This window comes from Echinops telfairi, unplaced genomic scaffold, assembly GCF_000313985.2.
Source record: "Echinops telfairi isolate 266 unplaced genomic scaffold, ASM31398v2 ScPeMD7_5592;HRSCAF=6446, whole genome shotgun sequence".
In the NCBI taxonomy this organism is placed as follows: Eukaryota; Metazoa; Chordata; class Mammalia; order Afrosoricida; family Tenrecidae; genus Echinops; species Echinops telfairi.
This window is the reverse complement of record NW_022109491.1, coordinates 10,601,532-10,622,350: the sequence shown is the minus strand read 5'-3', so window position 1 is coordinate 10,622,350 and position 20,819 is coordinate 10,601,532. Positions and strand designations below refer to the sequence as shown.

The window sequence follows — 20,819 nt, the reverse complement described above, 5'->3', positions numbered from 1 at the left end:
GAGGCCGGCCTCCCCCTTCCCTCCTGGGGCATCGCACCTTCTGCACTACGATGATGGCCTCTTGAGTGTCGCTGTCCGTGGTGACCTTGAACGCATCTCCGCCACTGCCACTCTCCTCCTTGAGGTGGTAAGTCATGTCGGTATTCTCGCCCACGTCTGAGTCCTCGGCCCGCACCCGTCCTAGGGCAGTGCCAATGGGAGCAGACTCCTGGATGCTGAACTGGTACATCTCTGTGGGAGACACGGCCCTGAGCAGGTGGGGGCACCTCCAAGGGAGAGGTCGCGTTTGCCAGGGGCTCCCCATTGGGCCAGCAGGAAGGTGGGAGGCCGTGCAAAGAGGAGGCCCCTGTGCTGTGTGGCTATTGGGGGGCATGGGATCCATTTCCACTCCTGCAGCCCCCATGTGACAGAGCAGAACTGCCCCATCGAGCGTTCCAGGGCGCTGTCCAGGGGGGCCGACAGCCAGCTCCTGCTTCAGGGCGCGCCTAAGCAGGTGGAAGCCATTAACCTCAGCTCCCTCAGCAGCTGAGAGCTTATCTGTCGCATTTCCAGGGCACGTCAACACTCAAACGCCCTGCCATTGAGTCCACTCTGACTCACAGTGACTTGAGAGGACAGGCTAAACCTGCCTCTGGGGGTTTCTGAGACCAAACCTGCACAGGGACAGAAAGCCTCCTTTCCCTCATAAGGGGCGGCTGGTGGATCAGAACTGCGGACCTTATGTTAGCAGCCCTACTCATAAACCATTACACCACCAGGGTGCCTTATCGGGGCTCTCAGGAGGGACCAGTTCTAACCCTGTTTCTTTGTTGACCGACTTGCCGACATCCTTAAACTTCGTTGGGCCTCAGTTTCCCATCTGCCTAAGGAGGTGGGCAGATTAGCACTGTGCTAAAGCAGTCAGAGCTTTGGAATCTGCCTTAGCTGTGTAATCCCGAGCCTCAGCTTGCTCATCTGTAAAATGGGAATGATGCTAGTGCCTTTCTTAAACAGAGTAGCGATCATTTGGTCACAACTGGTTTATACAATTCACGACTCTGACAACGTGCTTCAATGATCTGCTTTGGTTTCAGCAGCCAGCATCCTATGCATTGGGATCATCGGGAAACAGAATCGTGCCTTTCCACGGGCACCGCGGTTACGGCAGGGGACGTTGATGGCAGCATGCGTGAAATACTTAGCGCGGTGCTTCGCACATGCTCGGGAAGGAGCATTCGGCATTCAGATGGTGGCGCGTCCTCCTGATTTGGCTGTTGATGCTCATTTGTTTGCCGTTTAGAACAAGTGGTCGACGCTCATGGCGTGTATTCCTGCACGGCAAGCATATCGATGGCCCAGGGGCGGTTCTAGGCATGGGGGTTCCAGCCACAGACAAGAGACAAGACTTCTCACCTTTAAAGATGCTTCCTGATGAGCAGCAGGAGAAAGACACTCAGCCGCCTCATCAGTAAGCCAGACAGCTCAGCAAATGGTGCCGTACACTTAGGAGGAGGATGGAGCAGGAAGGGACATGGGGAATACGGACACGGGGGCTTGCAGGTGACCAAGAAGGACCTGGCTGGGGAAGATGAGTTTTCTGCAATGGTCTAAGGGAGGTGAGAGAGTCAGCCAGGCAGCCGGCTGGAAAGAGCACTCCAGACAGAGGGGAGAGCAGGTGCAAAGGTCTTGCAGTCGGTGCCATGCCCGGCATGCTTGAAGACCGGCGACGGTGGTCTGTCTGGTTGTTGTGACTGCAGGGCAGGAGCAGGGGGGAACCGGAAGGTCATGTGGGAGGCAGAGAAGGGGAGGCCAGCTCCAGGGGAAGCAGGGCCGGCGGGGAGGGAGACCTGGCTCCTTGTGTGGAATGACATCTCCACTCCACTGGTGCTCAGCAGCCAGAGGCTCACTTTTTACACAACACAAGTGGACTGCGTCACTCCTTTGCTTGCGTCCCTTCTATTGCCTCCAGGATGAGGCCCTGCCACCTCTTGGCTCGCCCTATAAGATGCCTGCTGCCTGGCCTTGCACCGTCTCCTCCAGCCTCGTCCTCTTCTGCACTTGATGCCAGCTTCAGCCAGGCTGGTGTCCTTGCAGTTCCTCCCATCTAATGTGCCCCCTCTCACCTCCAGGCACTTACTCTCCCTGCTCTCTTGTCTGCCTTCGCCTGCCCAGGTCCCACTCGGCCTTCTAGTCTCCATGACTGCTGCGGACACCGCGAGACAACGTTCCCAGATTTCTAGGCTCGGCCCTAGGGCTCCCAGGACCTCCAAGCTCGCCCTGCTGGAGGGATCACGGCGCTTCACTATCCAAGTCTGTTTATGCACTTTCTCTCTCAGGCCGAGCGCCTGGAGGGCAGGGACTGCATCTCTTATTCATCAGCCATCCTCAGCGCCTGGCAGAACACCAGACTGTCACATAAACAACATGTGTTTGTGACTTGTGAGTGAGTGAATGAAGACCAGCGTGAGCTATCTGTGAACACTACCTGTAGACACTCACCAGGTTAACACAAAATAACGAGCCTGACCAGACCAAGTGTTGGTGAGGAGGTGGTACAGCCAGCCCTCCTGGTTCTTCAGGGAGGAAAGAGCTTGGCTTTATTCATGTCTATGTCGGAAGCTTGAAGGTAAGTGTATCCCAGGGCCTGGTGATTCTACTCCTCTGGGTATACAGTGAACCCTCGCCACTTTGCGCTTCGACTTCCGCGGCTTCACTCTATCGCGGTTTTTGCGTAACAGCGCATGCTCTGTCATTACTGCCACTGATTGGCTCATACTGTACACGCTTGATGCCATAAATAATATAATAAATAATAAACGATAATTGTAATGTCCAAAATGTTTTACTGTATTTTCCCTTTTTCGTTTAATAAATTGGGTAATACGAGTGTCATGGTGACTAAAGGGTGTTTTTTCATGTCCTCTATGCTCTAACTACGAAAATATTTGATTTACAAATAAGGAATCCTACTTCACGGAATGTCATTTATCACGGTAGGGTCTAGAACCGATTAACCGCGATAAACGGATAAACGAGGGTTCACTGTACTACAGAAATGCCTGCAGGTGAGCACCAGGAGACATGTCACAATGTTCAAAGCAGTGGCCTTCAAAATAGCCCCAAACTGGAAACCACCCTAAGGCCCGTCAACAGCTGTTTGCACCATCAGGACAGAACCACGTGTGTCGGGACAGAACTGCACCCGAGGCTGCCCTCCTGGAAGCTCTACACGCAAGAGCATGGATTGACTTCATACCCATCATCTGAGATATCTGGTGCAAGTGAAACAATAACCTAGCGCAGGATTCGATTTTATGTCAGGCTCACACCACCTCGTGTGCGTCAGTTTGCTGTACTGTGATGCTGAAAGCCGCATTTCAGCGGAGCTTCTGGACTAAGACAGCCAGCCAGGAAGGAATCGGCTGTCCACTTCAGAGGAAGTAACCACTGAAAACATGCTTCGCGTCGAAACCTTGTCAGATCCTGAAAGCCTAACGAAAAGAAGAACATTGTCAGAGACCGTGCCGAAAGCAGAGACCCTCAGGTCGGAAGGCACTCAAATAGGACCGAGGACGGGCTGCCTTCTCAAAGTCAAGACCATCACGACGGGAATGGAGTCAAGCCTTCGGGACCTGCATTTGTTGCTGGGGAATGACTCAAAACGAGAGGAAACAGTGGCCCAAATCCGATAAGCAGAACTAGGGATATAGGAGGTGTGACTCTAGGAAGACCGGAAATAGTCAAAACTGAAGTGGAACACGCAAAGGTTCATGTCCGAGGGGTGAGTGAGCTGAGATGGACTGGAAATGCCATTCTGAATCAAAGTCAGACGGCTACTATTCCGGGAATGGCCCAGTCAAGAGGAGGAGGGCTGCATGCCTCATCGCAAAGGACAGTTCAAGATCTGGCTTCAAGTGCAGGGCTGCCTGTGTTCGTATTATATCTATCCGCCTTCAAGGAAACCCGATGACCACAGCTTTGCCTCAGCCGTCTGCACCAACCCCACAGCTGGTGATGGAGACACTGAAGACTTGTACCCACATCTCCAGTCTGAAATGATCCAACACCTCATCAAGGCACATCGATAATTAGTGGTGACTGGAATACAGAAGCTGGCAACAAATGGAAAAAACAGTAGTGGGGAAACATGGTCTTAGTGATGGAAACAAAGGTGGAGATCACATGCTAGAATTTTGCAAAACCAATGCTTTGTTCATACCAAATATCTTTTTTCCACAAGACAAAGGAGGACCACACACACGGACTTCTCCAGACGGAAAGCCAGAAATCAAATTGGTTACGTCTGTGAGAAGAGACCATGTTGAAGCTCAATATCAGCAGCTAAAATGAGGCCAGGGACTGACTGTGGAACAGACACGAACTGTTCATCTGTAAGTTCAGGTTGAGGCCGAAGAAAAGTCACACAGTCCACAGGGGTCGACTACCACTTGGAGTCTCTCCCACCTCAAGTTTGAGGACGTCTCAAGGGCAGGTTGGACGCATTAGCACTAAAGACAGAAGACCTGATGAGCCGTGGGAGGCCATCAAGAACATCACTCATGAAGCGAGGCAAAGGTCATTTAAAAGACAGGAAAGAAAGAAAAGACCAACGTGGAAGTCAGAAAAGACTCAAACTCGTTTCATAGAGCAGTTAAGGCACATGAAGAAAGGATGGCGGCAAAGCACTAAACAGAACATTTCAAAGGGCAGCCTGAGAAGACAAAGTCAAATCTTATCACTATAGTACCAGGACTTAGAGTTAGAAACCCCCACATGAAGGATGTGCTCAGCATATCTTAACCTGAAAAGAACTCAAGAACATCTTGGGAACCTTGGGTTGATGAAGCACTGGAAGCACTTACTTGTCTCAGCCAGGACATTTGGAAGACAGCTACCGGGTCAACGGACTGGAAAAGATCCCCGTTTGTACCCATTCCGAAGAAAGGTGACCCAATAGAATGTTCAAATTATAGAAAAATATCAATGGTATCACATGCAAGTAAAATTTTGCTGAAGATCATCCAACAACGGTTGCAGCAGGACATTGACAGGGAGCTCCCAGAGGTTCCGGCTACATTCTGGAGAGGTAGCATTCCTGACGTCAGATGGGTCTTGGCTGGAAGCAGAGGCTACCAGAAAGATGTTTACTTGTGTTTCCTTGACTATACAAAGACATTCAACTGTGTGGACCTAATAAACTATGGATAACCTTGAGAAGAATGGGAATTCCAGAACATTTCATTGTGCCCCTGCGGAACCTGTACACGGATCAAGAGGCAGGTCTGTGAACAGAACAAGGACATACTGCATGGTGAAGAACATTGAAAGTACAACAAAAGAACAAACAACAAATCTCTCTTGGAAGAAGGACAACTAGGATGCTCCTTAGAGGCCAGGGTGGCGAGACGGTCTCACGTACTTTGTACGGTGGACATGTCAGGAGAGACCAGTGCTTAGAGAAGGACCTTGGCAGAGGGGCAGCAAAAAAGAGGAAGGCCCTGGACACCATGGACGGACACTAAGGTTGCAACAATGGGCTCAAACATGACCACGATTGTGGGGGTGGCACAGGACTGGGCAGTGTACATTGCCCTGTTGTACATCAGCTGGCTGTGAGTTGGAACCAGCTCAGTGGCACCCAACAACAACAACAACAACAAGGTTCGAAAGCAGGTAAACTGGAGCTTGGAGAAGTGGACCTAGTTGAACAGACCCGAGATGAGCCCCATTAAAGCACACGGCGGGGGAGGACGGACAGAGAGTAACCAGGAAGGACAGGTAGGGACTTCGGCGATCCCGGGTTGATGCTGAGTGGGGAGTTTGCTTCCTGACTACTGTTCAAATGGGCCTTTGTGTTTTATGCCCTTTTCTTTGGGGGCTGGGTGGCACAAACAGCTGAGTCCTAAAGTCCTAGCCAGGGGTGCCTCAGCAGAAAGGCCTGGCAATCTTCTTCTGAAGCTCGGGCCCTGGACACCCAGTGGAGGCTGGGCTGACAAATGCCAGGTGGCCGTCCATTGGAATCAACTTGATGACAACAGGTTTAGCTGTGTGCTACTGTGTCACAATATAGCAATGATGCACATGAAAAACGGATGGATGGATGAATGAGTGAGTGAATGAATGACCACCTGCCCTCCTGGGACTCTGGATGCCTTCTCTCTGAGCTGACATGTAGCCCGGCACAATGGGCAGGCACCACCTCACCCCGCCCGCTGCTCCATGCTTTGGAGCCTCGCTATGGCAGGGCCTGGGAGGGGAGGGGGCTGTGAGCCAGCTCTGTGCCAGGCTGCCTGGCTGTGTGGCACACGGGGCTGTTCTGTTCGGCCGGGGCTGTGAAGCTGTGTGCTCAGCTTGGGGATTGGCTTCCTTATCTCGAGGGGTCAGTCCCCTGTGGCAGGGCCTAATGTGAGAGCAGCAGACCTCGGGTAATGACTCGCCAGATAGGAATCATCCTGGCTCCCCACCGCAGTCCGTCTCTGCCAGCTCAGCGGCTTCCCCCTTCCCTGCCAGCGCTTGGCTGGGGACAGAGAGGCTGGCTGGGTCCACGGAGGTGGGGGCTGGTTTCGAGAACCCCACCCCCACGGTGCAGGGAGAAGCAGGGGTGGAAGCATCCTGAGTGAGCAGCAGAGTCCTGCTCTCCCAGCTCCCAGCAGGAGGGAATGCTGTCACGCACACCTCGGGGTCCCTGCTCCCCAGTGGGGGTGTCCCCTGCCTGGGTGCAGCTGCAGCCCTTGTCATCACTTGCAATGTGACCTCCTTGCTTCCCCCTGTAATCTTGGGTCGGAGCACACGGCAGCTCACGGTGCCAGAAGTGGAGGGGAGGGTGAGGCAAGGGCAGTGGCAGATGGGTGGACAGGTGGGGCCCGCTTTGGGAGAGAAGCAGGGAGGATGGAGGTGGGGGCCTAACCACAGTGCCTGAGTGATGGAAAATCAGCCACAGGTTGGGCCTTCCTCTGCTCAGAGCATGATTGGGGTGGCGGTAAGGAGGTGACTTGGGAGAAACATAGAAGATGGGAGCCCCTCTTCTGGTGGGAAGTCCAAGGGGGATCAGTAGGTGGCGTGCCAGGGTGAACACCCACCCCGTCGACGCCGGTGAGTAGGGTGCCTGGGTCCCCTGTGGGAAGGCTTCACTCACTCTGTGGGAAGCGGGGTGGGTTGTCGTTGACATCGGTGACTACAATGGTGACAGTAGTGGAGCCTGAGAGGCCACCCAGCTGGCCCGCCATGTCCGTGGCCTGGATCACCACTTCGTAGCGCTCCTGGCTTTCTCGGTCGAGGTCTGGCACTGCTGTCCGGATCACACCTGTGGGTGGACGGGGTGAGGCCAAGGATGCCCCCGGATTCCGTGGGCTGAGGCAGGTGAGGGTCTGGGGAGCTCTGGGCCAAGGGCAGGAAGGGAGTCGAGGTGCCGGGGACACAGAGAGGGTCACAAAGGAGGTGCCACACTCAGTGAACAGCACCCCACAGACACACATGCACACACACACACTCCACTCACACGCTTCCATGCACACACACGTTCCACGCATACGATTCCATGCACACACACACATTCCACTCATACGCTTCCATGCACACACACACATTCCACTCATACGATTCCATGCATGCACACACGTTCCACTCACACGATTCCATGCACACACACACGTACTCCACTCATATGTTTACACAGCCACACGTGTGCATTCACACACATACTACAGACACGAGTCCACTCCCCTACACACTCCATCCATACTCTTACACTCTCACACAGCTACACATTCCCACTTGTACACATTCTCCCACAACTACATACACATGCACTGTACTCATATTCTCACACAATACACTTACACAACTGCACATACCCACACATTCATATACTCTCACTCTCCACACATACTCTTACACTCACGTTACACACTCACTGACTCTTACACACTCACACTCTTGCATGCCTTCATACAGCTACACACACTTCTAATCACACTCACACACTCACACACTCATACATACATACATATATACTCACACAGTCATACACTCACACAATACACCCACACTCACATATATACTCACACACTCATACACATATACACTCTCATGCACTCACACATATACACTCACGCACATACACTCACACACTCATACACTCACACATAAACACAGGTACGGACTCTCACTCTCACAGACTACATAGCCACACAGTTCCAACCCCCTCCTCATATACACACTAGAACCTGCCACTTGGTGACCCTTCTTGGTGAGCAATCTCCCTAGGCCCCAGTGTCCCCATCTGAAGTGAACTCGATGCTGTGCAGGAAGCTGGGCTGCCCAGAGTGGGGCCTGGAGCAGCAGTGTGGCGAGTCCTTATCGACAGAGGCTAGCCTTGCACCGCCCCCCATGCACACCCACTGACACACTCACACCCACACACCCACACCCACACTCACACACACACACCCCTCTATCACAGGCTCTTACATCAGGCACGGAGGCTTCGTAAGACTCTCCCAAGCATCTCCATCACATGCTCACTCACCACCACAAGTGTGGTCCGACTCAGAGTGGCCCTAGGGGACACTGCACCTGTGAGTTTCTGAGACGGTAGCGCCTTACGGGAGTAGACACCCCAGTCTTTCTCCGGCAGGGCAGCTGGTGGTTTTGAGCTGCCGACCTTACGGATGGCAGCCCGACCCTCAACCACTACACCACCAGGACTCCTAGCCATCATATGAGGACTGAGTTAATTAAATGTTTGACTAGTACGGCCTGTATGGTCCGAGAATGATATTATAAACATCCAAATGGCTTGGCAGAAAAAAGGTTGACCACCCCTGACAGTCAGTCTCAGAGCCCCCAGCTGCCTCCCCTCTCCCAGCTGATCTCTGGACCAATAATCCTCTAAGCTGCTAATGGGAGCAGGGGAGGGCACTGAGGGGAGTGATTAATTCTGCGGCGGGGAGGACTGGGCAGGGGGAGTTGATGAGGTGCCCGAGCCTCTCCTCCAGGGACTACAGTCTGCCTTGGACCAGGTGGTGGCGGGCGGGGTGCGGAGCCTGGGCACCAGGTGGAGTCATGCACCAGCAGCCCCTTGATGTGTCCCATAAAGCCCAGGCACTGCCTCGGATGTCCCCAAGCAACCCCAAGTCCACAAACACAGTCTGCGGTCCACGTACCTGTGTGGCTGGGGTGCAACCTATCGGTAGCTCTACTTTTTTGGGGGGTGGTTTATACAGAGATAGGGGGTAGGTAGGGTTATGCAGCCGGGGTCTTTTGTCTTCTCCAAGGCTCCTTACTAAGCCCCTTCTTCAGCCAGGGCGGGTCTTCCCAGGGACCAAGGAGCCTTGGAGGCAGGTGAACCTGAGATAAAGCCCGGGGGTGGCTATTTTCTGGGTCATGTAATCTTCCGCAAAAGGCTTCGCCTTTCTGAACCTCAGTTTCCTTACCTGTAAAATGGGGACAACCACACTCTCTCCCCAAATGACAGGGTTCCTCACCCTCAACAGGATTGACCTTTGGGGTGGGATATTTATTTGCTGGGGGGAAGCGGGGGAGGGTGTCTTATGTAGATGCTTGGTGGCTGTTCCTATGTGATGACCAAAAATGTCCTCCAGCACAAAAGCCCAATGCATTGCCTTCGAGCCTATTCCGACTCAAGGTGACCCTATAGGGGGGAGTGGACCTGCCCCGGCAGGTTTCAGAAACCTCATCAATACAGGGCCCGTGGAAGCAGCAGTCAAGAACTCAAAGGACATATAACACGGGGGAAACCTGCTGCAGAAGCAAACAGTCTTTACAGAAGCAGACAGCCTCTTCTTTCTCCCAAGGAACAGCTGGTGGGTTTGAACTGCCGACCTTGCAGTTAGCCACACCTCCGTCATCACATGGCCCCTGAGCATAAGGTTGGTTGATAACCACCACTGCGCAAGGTTTCTCTCCTCCAGAGCATTGCACGAATTAATCACAATAGTGAACACTCAGGTGCGTTTGCTTTGCCCTGGCATCTTTCTGAGCGTCTTACATGGGCTGGCTCAGCTCACCCTCTCAGTCCCCCTGTGACGAAGGTGCTATGACTGACCCCATTTTACAGGCGAGGCTTCGGGGGCACAAGCCCAGTCCTTTGCCCAAGGCCGCACCTATAGAAAGCAAGGCAGTGTCATTGCCACAGCCCACGGCCCGGCCTGCCCTGAGGTCTGCTGTAAGGATGGTGTCTTAGAACAACTGTACAGGGCAGCCAAAGTGAAACGGCAGGGTCTATGAAGGCCGAGTCTTGGAAGCGGCGCCTGGCTCCTGCCATTGTACTGGCCAGTCCAAATTCCAAAACAGATGCCACTTCTTGGTGGTCAGACTGACAATGTCACGTTGCAAGGAGGCTGTATTCAGGGGTGGAAGGAATTCATGGCATGTTCTGACCTCTGCTACGTACCTCCCTCTCCCCACTCCACGTCCGGGGACTGGGGACTGTCATGTGGAGACTGTAGCACTCCTGGAAGACTGGGGGTAAAAAGCCCCAACTTGGTCCAGAAAGCTGTTCTCTGCAAAATCATTCATTCACTCACTCACTCACTCATTGGGCCCTCAATGAGATTCGGGGCTCCATCAAGACAGACAGGAAGCAGTGTCAACAGGTGGGAGTTGGGGGTTAGAGGGATGTGGGCTCAAATCTTCTCTCCGTCCTTGACTTACTATCCGATCTTGGGCAGGTTCTTGAGACTGTGAGCCTCAGTGTCCCAGTCTGTAAAATGGGCGTACCCACTCTGTAGGATTGTTGAGAGAATAAAATGAGATCCACCTGGCAGGGATGCCTTGACAATCCACCTTCTCTGGTCCCGAGTTGGGCACCTCATGGATAGGATACCCATGGAAGCAGCAGTCACGGCATCAAAGGGCATATCCTACTGGAAAAATCTGCTGCAAAGACTATCGAACGGACTGCTAGCAGAATGAACCAAGTGTAGCCCAGAGTGCTCTTTAGAAGGGAGGGTGGTGAGACATGTTGTCAGGAGGGCCTGGTCCCTGGAGAAGGACACCATGTTTGGTGAAGTAGAGGGTCAGTGAAACCAGGAAGGCCCTCAACGAAAGGGGTGGACACAGTGGCTGCAACGATGGGCCCAGGCATAGCGCAGGACCGGTTGTGAACAGGAACTGAGTGGACAGCATCTAAGCACAAATAGCGACACGGAGCCCCCTCCTCCAATCCCGGTGTGGGTCCCTCCTGATTAAGGTCTATGGAGATAGGGATCCTTGCTGGTCTTGGCTCTTAGCTCATCTCCAGTTGTCCAGTTGTTCCTGGCTTCTCTGTGAGGACACAGCTGTAAGTGGGCAGAACCCAGGCCTTGTCCATTGGCCTGACCCCCGAACCTGGTGCTCAGAAGGCTCTCAGCAAGCATGAGCCCCATTCCCTCCCAGGAAAGCCGGCCAGCACCTCTGCTCCAGTGGGGGATTTTCAGCAAAGACTTGTAAGTCTCTATTTGTGCAGGGTGGTGGTGGCCGGGGCTGGCAATTATAACCTGGCCACGGCTCCCCGCTGCCTTGCCCTCACCCATCACCCCCAGTTCCAGCTGTTGTCCTTGGCGCCCCATGGTCCCCTCCAAATGGGGCAGAAGGGGCCCTCCTATCCAGAACCGTGTGACGCCTCATTAGCCTGCAAATGCCATCCCTGTCGCCCCTGTGGGGGGCTCGCCAGCAGGTCTGGCCTTTAAAACACACAAGTTAATTCCTCTGCTGGCACTGGGGTCTGTGCCGCCCACCCCCAAACACACACACCTTCCTCTCAGGCCCTGTCCCTGCTCCGTTCCCTGCTATCTGCACAGCAAGAACAGCCTGTACCTCGTACCTCGCAGCTGCTGCTAAATATAGACCCGCAGCCGCATGGAGTGTTCCTGGCTGGGAAAGGAAGCTGGGCTGGGAATGGCACGGGGCAGCACTTGCCATGGGACGACAGGCAGCGGGAGACAGATGACAAATGTGGTCTTTTCTAGAAAATGTCCAAATGGGCCCTTTCAGACCGAGAAAGCCTTATTTCCCCAGAGCCTGGATGACCCAACTGGACACAGTTACCAGCTTAGCTGGGTGCCCACCTCCCGGCTTCCCAGGAACTGCTCCTGCCCTCGCTGATGCCCCAGGCCTGCCACTCAGCCCTACCCTCTGCAGTGTGTGTGTGTGTGGGGGGGGGTGGAGGGTGCTCTTTCTGCTCACTCTCTGGGAGTCTGATTTGTCAGCCGTGTGTTCCTGCCACCTCCCAAGACTCCATCCTGGTCCTCGCCTCCTCTGGCTACCTGGCTGAATGAAGGCTTCATCCTCACGCCCCTCCTCCCACCTTGTACATTTCTGCACCACGCTCCCTTGCTGCTCCCTGGGGCGGGGGCCTGCAGTGCTCCAACACCAGCCGATGGCTCAGCTCATGTGCTCCCGGTCTTTTCATCTCTTCCAGGAGGGTCCATCCTGGGTTCTCAATCTGAATCTACCCTCTTCCCCTGTGGGCTCCCCAGTGCTCACCATTTGACAGGACGTTCCATGTTACATTGTATCTTGACAGCATCCTTTATTTGACTAGAAGCTCCCCTGGGGCAAGGTCTTTGACTTGCCTCCCTCTGCATCCCCAGGGCCAGCAGCCAAGGCCAGAGCAGAGCAAAACCCATGGGCACCCAGTCCACTCCTGCTCAGGGCGAGCCCACAAGTATCTGGGTGGAACTGTGCTCCTTAGGGCTTTCAACAGCTGGGGTTTCAGAAGTCGAACACCAAGCCTTTCTTCTGAGGTGCCTCTAGGTCAAGTCCAACCATTTGTTTAGGGCAGTGGTTCTCAACCTTCCTCATGCCGTGACCCTTTCATACAGTTCCTCATGTGGTGGTGAGCCCCGACCATGATATTATTTTCAATGCTACCTCATCACTGTCATTTTGCTACTGTTACGAATCAGGTGACCCCTGTGAAAGGGTCCTTCGACCCCCAAAGGGGTTGCGACCCACAGGTTGAGAACTGCTGGTCTCGGGGATGAATGTATTCATCGTTGCTCACTCCCCGGGCACTCCAGGCACATGGCGTAACAGACTCACAACCACCCAGTTGATGCAGACTCCAGACTCAGAGTGACCCTATAGGACAAGGTAGAACTGCCCCTACGGGTTTCCAACACTGTAACTCTTTATGGGAGTAGAAAGCCTCATCTTTCTCCCATGGAGCACCTCATGGTTTTGAACAGCTGACCTAGTGGTTAGCAGGCCAATGCATAACCACTAGTCCACTACTCAATACATACTTGTTGGCTGGATGAGTGGATCCTCCCAATGAGCCTCACCACCAGCCATCAGCAGGGTACTGTCCCTGTCTGAGCACTCGGAGAAGGCAGAGCTTCAGAACACCAAGCCCATTGGCCGCGGCTTCCAAAAATTCCATGGAAAGATGGAATGAAAAGAGGATGGGGTTTTCCCCACAAACTTTTTGAAGCGCCCCCCCCTCCTCTGATGGCCTGCTAGAGGGTCTCAAGATTTCTTTCCCTCTTTTCTCTCTTCACCTTTAAGCCAACAGATTTCCAGTGGAAATTCTCTAGCTCTGCACCAGATCCCCGGACACATTCCTGAATTCCTCTGCCCCTCTCCAGTCCAGTCCCCAGAATGAGGGCTCCCCTGGAGTCTGCCCTCCGCCCAGTGTCCTCCATTTTTACTGAGGTGTGCCCCAAGTTCAGGAGATTTATGCTTTGCAGGATCTCACCGCCACCTCCATTCACCCCTCTCCCCTCGTTGCACCACAGCTACTAGGCCTCACTGCCAATCCTTTAACATCTCTGCCCTCCTAGCTAGGTGAAACAGCTTAAGGAGGCCTGCTAGACATGGAGAAAGGGACTGGCTGTTGGTTTTGTGTCCTTTGGGGCTCGATTCGGGCATCCTGGGGTCTGGGTCTCCCTGCCTCCGATTCCTGCCTCAGAGCCAAGCTCACGAGAAGTAGCCCAAGGGAGCTTGTTAAAATGAAACCCTGAGCAAGTCACTTTCTTGCTTAAGAGCCATCAATGAACCCCTGCCGGTGAGGAGGGTGGGCTGGGGGTACAGCGCAGGTGCTCTCTCACGTGGCCCGTGGTGGCAGTGTAATCTGGCCTATTTAGGCAACAGCTATTCAGATTCCAAATACTCATGCTCTTTGACCCAGCTTTGCCACTTTCCGAAAATTATCCTGCAGATACACTCACACAAGCGCCAAATGATGTATGTACGAGGTGATTCATTACAGCATTGTTCATTGTAGCAAAAGATTGGAAACAGCATAAATGTCCATCAATAGGGGACCGGTGAAATAAATGTGAGTGTATCTGTAACAGCGGTTAAATCAAAGAATGAGGAAGCTCTTTAGGTACTATGGAATATGGAATAATCCTCAAGATGCATTGTTAAGTGAAAAAGGCAAGCCGAGTGTATAGTATGTGTATATAGCCACCATTGGTGTAAAAAATAATTGAACAAATACATGTACCTATTTTCTTGTACATGTATAGAATATCTTTGGAAAGACACACAGGAAAATTGCAGTGGTTGCCTTAGGGACAGAGACTGGGTAGTTGAGGGATTTGGTTGGGGTTAAGAACTGTCATGAAATACCCTTTTGGACTCTTTTGAATTGTGAACATTGGAAGGTATGATCTATTAAAAAATCACTGAATCGTTTTCAAGCATGTAAGACCAAGCTCGCACAGGATAGCGACATCAGGTGGCTGCCTTTGGGGCTTTCCTCCTGGGGTGGTGGTAGTGTGAAACATTTTTATTTCCGGCTTAAGGAATTTTTCCCCCCAACATTTTTTTTTTGGTGTTTGAATGGTTTCCAAAATGTCCTGCTTTGGCGAGGAAAGAGAAAAAGGAAAGAACACAACACAAAAACCCAAATCCATCTGTGTCCCCTGAAAGGCTCACAGACAAGTCACACAGTCAGCCTCTTCCCACACTCATGCTGCACGCATGCCTGGGCCGTGCCCGCTGCCTGGAGCGCCCTTCTCTGCCATCTCGGTCTGGCCCGCATCCAAGCCATCCTTAGGAAAGCTGCCCTGTGTCTCCAGGAACCTTTGCACCCCAACCCCTCCCCCTCCCTGTGCCTAGCAAACAGAGTACCCCGGTGGGGGTATTTGCTAAGTGATCAGTGGAGTCTGAAGTCTCATTTCCGGCCACAGTCCGGCTCTGCCCCTCCTGTACCAGGGGCCATGGGACCCGCCCGTGGAATGGACAGCCCTTTTCAGCAGTGCCACCCACACCTCTGAGCCTCGCTCTCCTCTTGTGTCTGTCTAGTCGCCTCTCCCAAGCCTCTCACCTTATTCGGGTTCTAACCTCACACGTGGGGGACAGGGAGGGGTGCGGCTCCACTGTTTGGGGGTGTTGGGGAGGGGACGAGAAAGAAGTCGCTCATATAGCAGTCTCTAAGTAAGTCTCTGCTCTAATAGTTCCATCGGGTTTTTAACAACTGCTAGGTGAACAGAGCTTTCAAAGTTGCTGGAAAGTTGCCCTTTACTCAATCGACACTGGGTTTTCTTGCACTCCTCCAAACGATACTGTTTTATTTTTGCGCCTTGTCGCACACCCCCACCCCCGCCCAACGCAAACTACACTGGTTTGTTTTCGGGCACCTCTTCCAGCTACACGGATGACCCTCAAAGACCACCGCAAGTGGGGTGGCTTAGAGCAGACTTCGAAGTCTTTTCAGGGTGCTCACAGCAGAGGCCTGGGGACTCTTCGTTTTATTTCTCTGACCCTCCCCCGTTCACTTTCTGTCTCTCTGTCCATTCCACTTCTCGCCTGAAAGCCCCTCCCACGGACTGTGGGGCGTTCCGAAGCAGGTGAGACGCCTTAGCGTCCATGTCTGCGGCGCCCCAGCGCTGTCTGGAGGGCCAAGCCAGAGGGTTGAGAGCAGACGTCCGCCAATGTCCTAGGCCCGCCCTGGCCCCGCCCACGCAGGCCCCTCCCCTACATAGGCCCCGCGGACCCCAGGCGGAGCTCTCAGCTCCGGCTCCTCACCTGTCTTGGGGTCCACAGTGAAGTGATGCTCGCCGTCCAGCACGCTGTACACGAGCCGAGCGCTGCTGCCGTACGTGGGGTCATCCGCATCGGAGGCCAACACCTGCATCACCGACGTGCCTGGGCCCGGAGGACCAAGCGAGACAAGGGTCACCTGGGGCCATTGTGTGCTTGGCTTCCCACGTCCCCCCGCCCTACGGAAGCAGGAAGAGGGGAGCAAGGCTGGCAGGCTGGGAAGCCAGGCCCCTCACAGTCACGGTTCCTGGCCCCACCCCTTTATCGTTTCTAACCCCTCACATTTCCTACCCACTTCCAGTGCCCCCTCCACATAAACCTCCCCACAGCCCCAACCCCGCACATCCCCACCTCCCTCTCAATCCCTACTTCATCAGTCCCCACCCCTCACAGTCTCCACCTGCTACCAGTCTTCACCCCCCAGGTCCCACCCACCAGCCGGCTTTCTGATTAGCTTTTTCCTAGTGGCTGAAGTTGGCCACAAAGTTGCGCCCAAGCAACTGCAGGGTGGATCCCAACCTTAACCAGTGCAGAACCAGGGCTCTTCCAATGGGTGGGGGTGCCCATCACTTTCACCCTGCCCCTTATGTCCATCACAGTCAGAGTGGGAGCCCAGACTGGGGACCAGGCACTTGATTCAGAGAGCAGGTAACTAGCCGCCCAGCCCCTACTTGACCCAAGGCCCCCTCCCTTGCCTGAGGGTCAACACAGTACCCTGGGAGTTGGGAGCTCAGAGTCCCCATCCCCGGGGTTCCTGGGCAGGAGGATGAGAGAGCTCCAATTTCCCTTGGAGAAGATGGCTGTGGGCCCTGGTGCCCTCTTTGCCCCTCCCCTTGGGTGCCCAGACAGCCCCCCCCCCCACTTCTCTTTATGCTCCGCACGTAGACTGCTGGGGAGAGTATAAATTGGATAAAAGTCCATCAAACAGCGGCAATTAAGTTATTGATTTTCGACGCCGCCTCATTAAGCTGGGAGCTTCTCTCCGCCTGTCCCAGAGATGGCTCTAATTTGACATCATGTTCAATTTGACGAAAGCAGGGCTTGGGACGTGAGCTGGACGGGGGACCATGATGGGGGTGGGGGAGGGGTCAGAAGCAGCTCCAGCAAGGGTGTCTGGTCCAGCCGAACCTCCTCGGGGGAGGGGTGAAGTGGAGAGCCAAAGAAGAGGGTTGGAGAGGCTTAGGCTATGACCTTTGTGGGGGGATACGATTCACATCCCACATCAGGGAGATGCCCTCTGCCGAGTGTCCTCCTGGGGTGGGGGGGGGTGGCCTCGGCCAGCGGAGAGTCTGGCGAGGCGCAGGTTTGGGCTCTCCTGGCCTGCAGGCTGCATGCTGGGAGGTGAGGCCCGTTCCCTGCCTGGCTAATGAGGGAGCGTCTGAAAGTGCTATGGCAGCATTTCTGCTAAGCCCAGCCGCTGCCCGCCCCTCCTGCCTCCAGCCTGGGGCCCTCGATCATTCCAGACAGACACATGTATTTATTTTTCACTCTTTTGCATTTCTCATTTCCCTCTCTGGGTCCCCCCCGCCCCCCCCACCCACCCAGCTCAAGCCTTCCAAACTGGCCCTGCAATGCGCCTCTCCTATTGGCAGATCCAGCTCCACGCCCCCTTGTCAGTTGCCCAGGGAAGCCAGGAAGAGGAGTGGGCAAGCCCGCCTCCCTCCTGATGTTGGTGCCCAGGGCTCTTCACCTCAGAGCCCAGGGTACAGCGCCCCATGCTTCCTGGCCACACAGAGAAGGGGGCACCCACTACTGAATGGCAGCTACATGCCTGGCTTCTCTGGCCACTTAACCTCCATTTTCTTGACTGCTCACAGCATCTCCAAGTGCAGACCGGGGATCCCCCGCCCCCCCTGCATACGACAGGTGAAGAAATGGGTCGCAGAGGAAAAGACCTGACCCAGGGCACACAGTGAGAGGGAGGTGGGATTCGAACCCAGGACTCCCTGATGTCAAAGCCCTCCTGGGTGCTGGTGTCAATGCAAGCACAGTGACTCCAGGGATGGTGGCCTGGTGGCCTGAGTCACACTCAGTGACGGCTCTGTCACTCTGTAGCAGTTTGACCTTGGACATGTCACACTCCCCCATTCCCTCAATTTTCTCATTCGGGGAATGGGGCGGCAGTGCTATCAAATGCCGAGACAGACTGCCAAGTGGAGTACAGAGTGCCTGGCTCCTGCTAAGGACTCGATACCCGCAGGCGGCAGGGGCTGTGTTACAGGAGACACTCTAGGGCACCCTGGTACACTTGTGCCTCCCTCCCAGGGGCACTGAAATGGAGGAAGACACATGACGCCCCGGGGCTCCTGGTGGGTGCTCAATAAATACTGTCTCTTGTAACAACTGTGGGAGAGGGCCTCTCTCACTGCCCCCTCAGGTCTCCCTCACCTCCTGGGCACGGCACAGTGCCGGGCTGAGGGGCTCCCCAGGGGCACGGCTGAGCATGAGCTCTCTCCCTGGCTGCACACCAGGGACTCCCCAGGGGATGATGGCATCATTTCCCCAATCCAGGATTCTTTATTGCAGCCGTTACAGTTAATGCTGGCATGTGGGGATGGCGAAGGGTCAGTGACTCACCACCGGAGCCCCAGGCCCCAGGGGGAACGGCTTCCTCAGGCCCTGGACCGCCTCCCACCTTCTTCACAAGTCAGCAGCACCCCAGACAAAAAGGTGCCAGGCTTGTGACTGCTGAGGGCTGCTTGGCAGGGGGGGGCGGTGGGGTGGTGGTGGTGGGGAAAATCACTCCCCCGGGGTCAGCAGTTGCAAGGCACAGGCTGAAATGCTCCATTGTGTCCAGTTTCCCATCCGGTTGCCACACCCTCTCTGCTATACAGATGCAGTGGTACTGGGAAATATTTAGTCATTGGCTCCAGGGGGCAGGGGCCCCTGCTTCGTAGCATCTGCTGGTTTTTGGGGTGTGTGCACTCTGCCATGGATGCTTTGATGCTACCAATGGGACATCAAATGGGACATCCTTGGCTCACACACCCCTGGCTCAGTACTGGGCTCTCGTGAGTCCGATCCGACAGCACCCTGCATCTTCCCCCATTTTATAGTGGAGGAAACTGACATGCCCATGGAGAGCGGAAACAGATTTATGAGGAGCCCCATTATGAATGACATATCGTTATTCAGGAATGCTGCTGCTGCTGCTGCTGCTGCTGTTAGCTGCCCTGGACACCCCACACACAGCAGAAGGAAAGTCTGTCCTGAGCCATCCCCAATATTGGATCCAACTGCTGCAACCATCAGGGTTTCTTCGACGGAGTGTCACAAGTCGTTGGTCAGGCCTTTCTTCCTCATCTGTCTTAGCCTACAAGCTCCTCCGAAACCCGGTCAGCATCTTAACAACACGCATGCCTCCACTGACGGATGGGTGGCTGGGCATGAGATGCTTTGACGTGGATTGGAACCGGGTCCCCCACAGGGAAGGTCAGACTTCACCCCTAACACTCCAATTAGTGGTAATGATAGTTACTCACCCCGCATAACCACTTCACACTATTATTACGAGTCCTGTAAGTTCATTGTCTTATAAATTTATACAATAGAACCCGGAAGGAAGCTTTATTAACGTCACAGACGAAGAAATGGGGATTGACTGAAGTTAAACAACAAGTTCACTTAACAAGGAAAAGAAGAGGTGGGACTCAAACCCAGGTCTGTCTGATGCCCAAGTCCAGTGGGCTGCGAGAATGGACAACAGCGTGAAAGGGGCGAGGGTGAGAGGGAAGAGACGGAACTGAGCAGAGACGCTGAAACCAGAACCATCCAGACCTACATCCCTCCCAACTTCCGGCTGGAAGTGGCCGGAGGAGCATCCGCTGTCCGAGGTGCTGACGCTCAGCCCCCTTGCTAGGTGAGGTTAAGGGTCTGGGTTAGCCTGAACAGGATTCTCCTGCAAACAGGATCTCAGGGCCCAGGGATCCATCTGGCATGTCCACGCTGGCAAAGCTGCACCTTGGAGAGCCCAGAAAGGAGCGGTTCTAACCTGGCTGCACAGAAGCCTCTCCTGGGAGCTTTAAAATAAAACAGGCTGAGTTCCACACCAGACTCCATGAAATAGGACTCTCTGGAGGTGGAAACAAGGATTTTTAGAAGCTTCTGGAGTGATCCTACATGCATTTTATCCTGAGCAGCTCCATCCCAGACAGGCTTTCAGTGGACTGATGGGGAAACAGAGTCCCAGAGGGACCGAGGGGTTTCCGCACCTCCCCAGGAACTCGCCATTAGTAAGTGGTGGGAAAGAGTCAGGCCCAGGGCTGTCTAGTTGCCATGTCACCCCCCCCATGTGCACATGTGCACTCACACACACAAACACACCACCTCCCTGTGCCTCTGTTGTTACTGACATCCAGAAGAAAGTACCAACCGAGGGGACTGGCATGAGAGTCCTGGGTTCAAATCCCACTGCTTCCTCACTGTGTATGCCGGGCCAAGTCTTTCCTCTGTCTGATTCACTTCAAGCTCTCCTGTAAGGTTAGAGAGGTCCACTCTGCCATTCTGCGACGAGGGACCTCAGTGGCTGGGGAAGCTAGGTACGTGCGGGCACTCAGCGGGGCATTTCTTCAGCCCTCTCTGGCTGGCCCATGACTCTGATAGAGGACCCTGGGCACCAACAGGAGGGGAGGCTTGTCATGTCCGCTATCCCAGGGGTGGCGCAGTCTGAATTGGATTCTAGATTCTTGTGGCAGAAGTCTTTCTCCTCCCTTACTCTCTCCCATCAATGAGGTGCCACTGAGGCTCAGACCAGAAGGTTCAGGGGGTGGGGGTGCTGCGGTAAGGGGCACTCAGGGACCGAGCATGCAATCCTCACTCCAGCCCTACCACCTGCTCTCCAGGAGGCT

The 20,819-nt window shown here is 54.4% G+C and overlaps 1 protein-coding gene across 1 annotated transcript in view; it reads right to left on the bottom strand.

The window, feature by feature from the left end:
- The window catches only part of CDH22 (cadherin 22), a 72,191-nt gene that overhangs the window by 39,294 nt on the left and 12,078 nt on the right, over positions 1–20,819 (bottom strand). The window contains exons 3-5 of the mRNA XM_030887055.1: positions 15,958–16,077; positions 7,115–7,282; positions 38–231 (exon numbers count right to left, since the gene is read on the bottom strand). Of these exons, the coding sequence (XP_030742915.1) occupies positions 38–231; positions 7,115–7,282; positions 15,958–16,077 (482 nt within the window). The remainder of the gene's footprint in view (positions 1–37; positions 232–7,114; positions 7,283–15,957; positions 16,078–20,819) is intronic.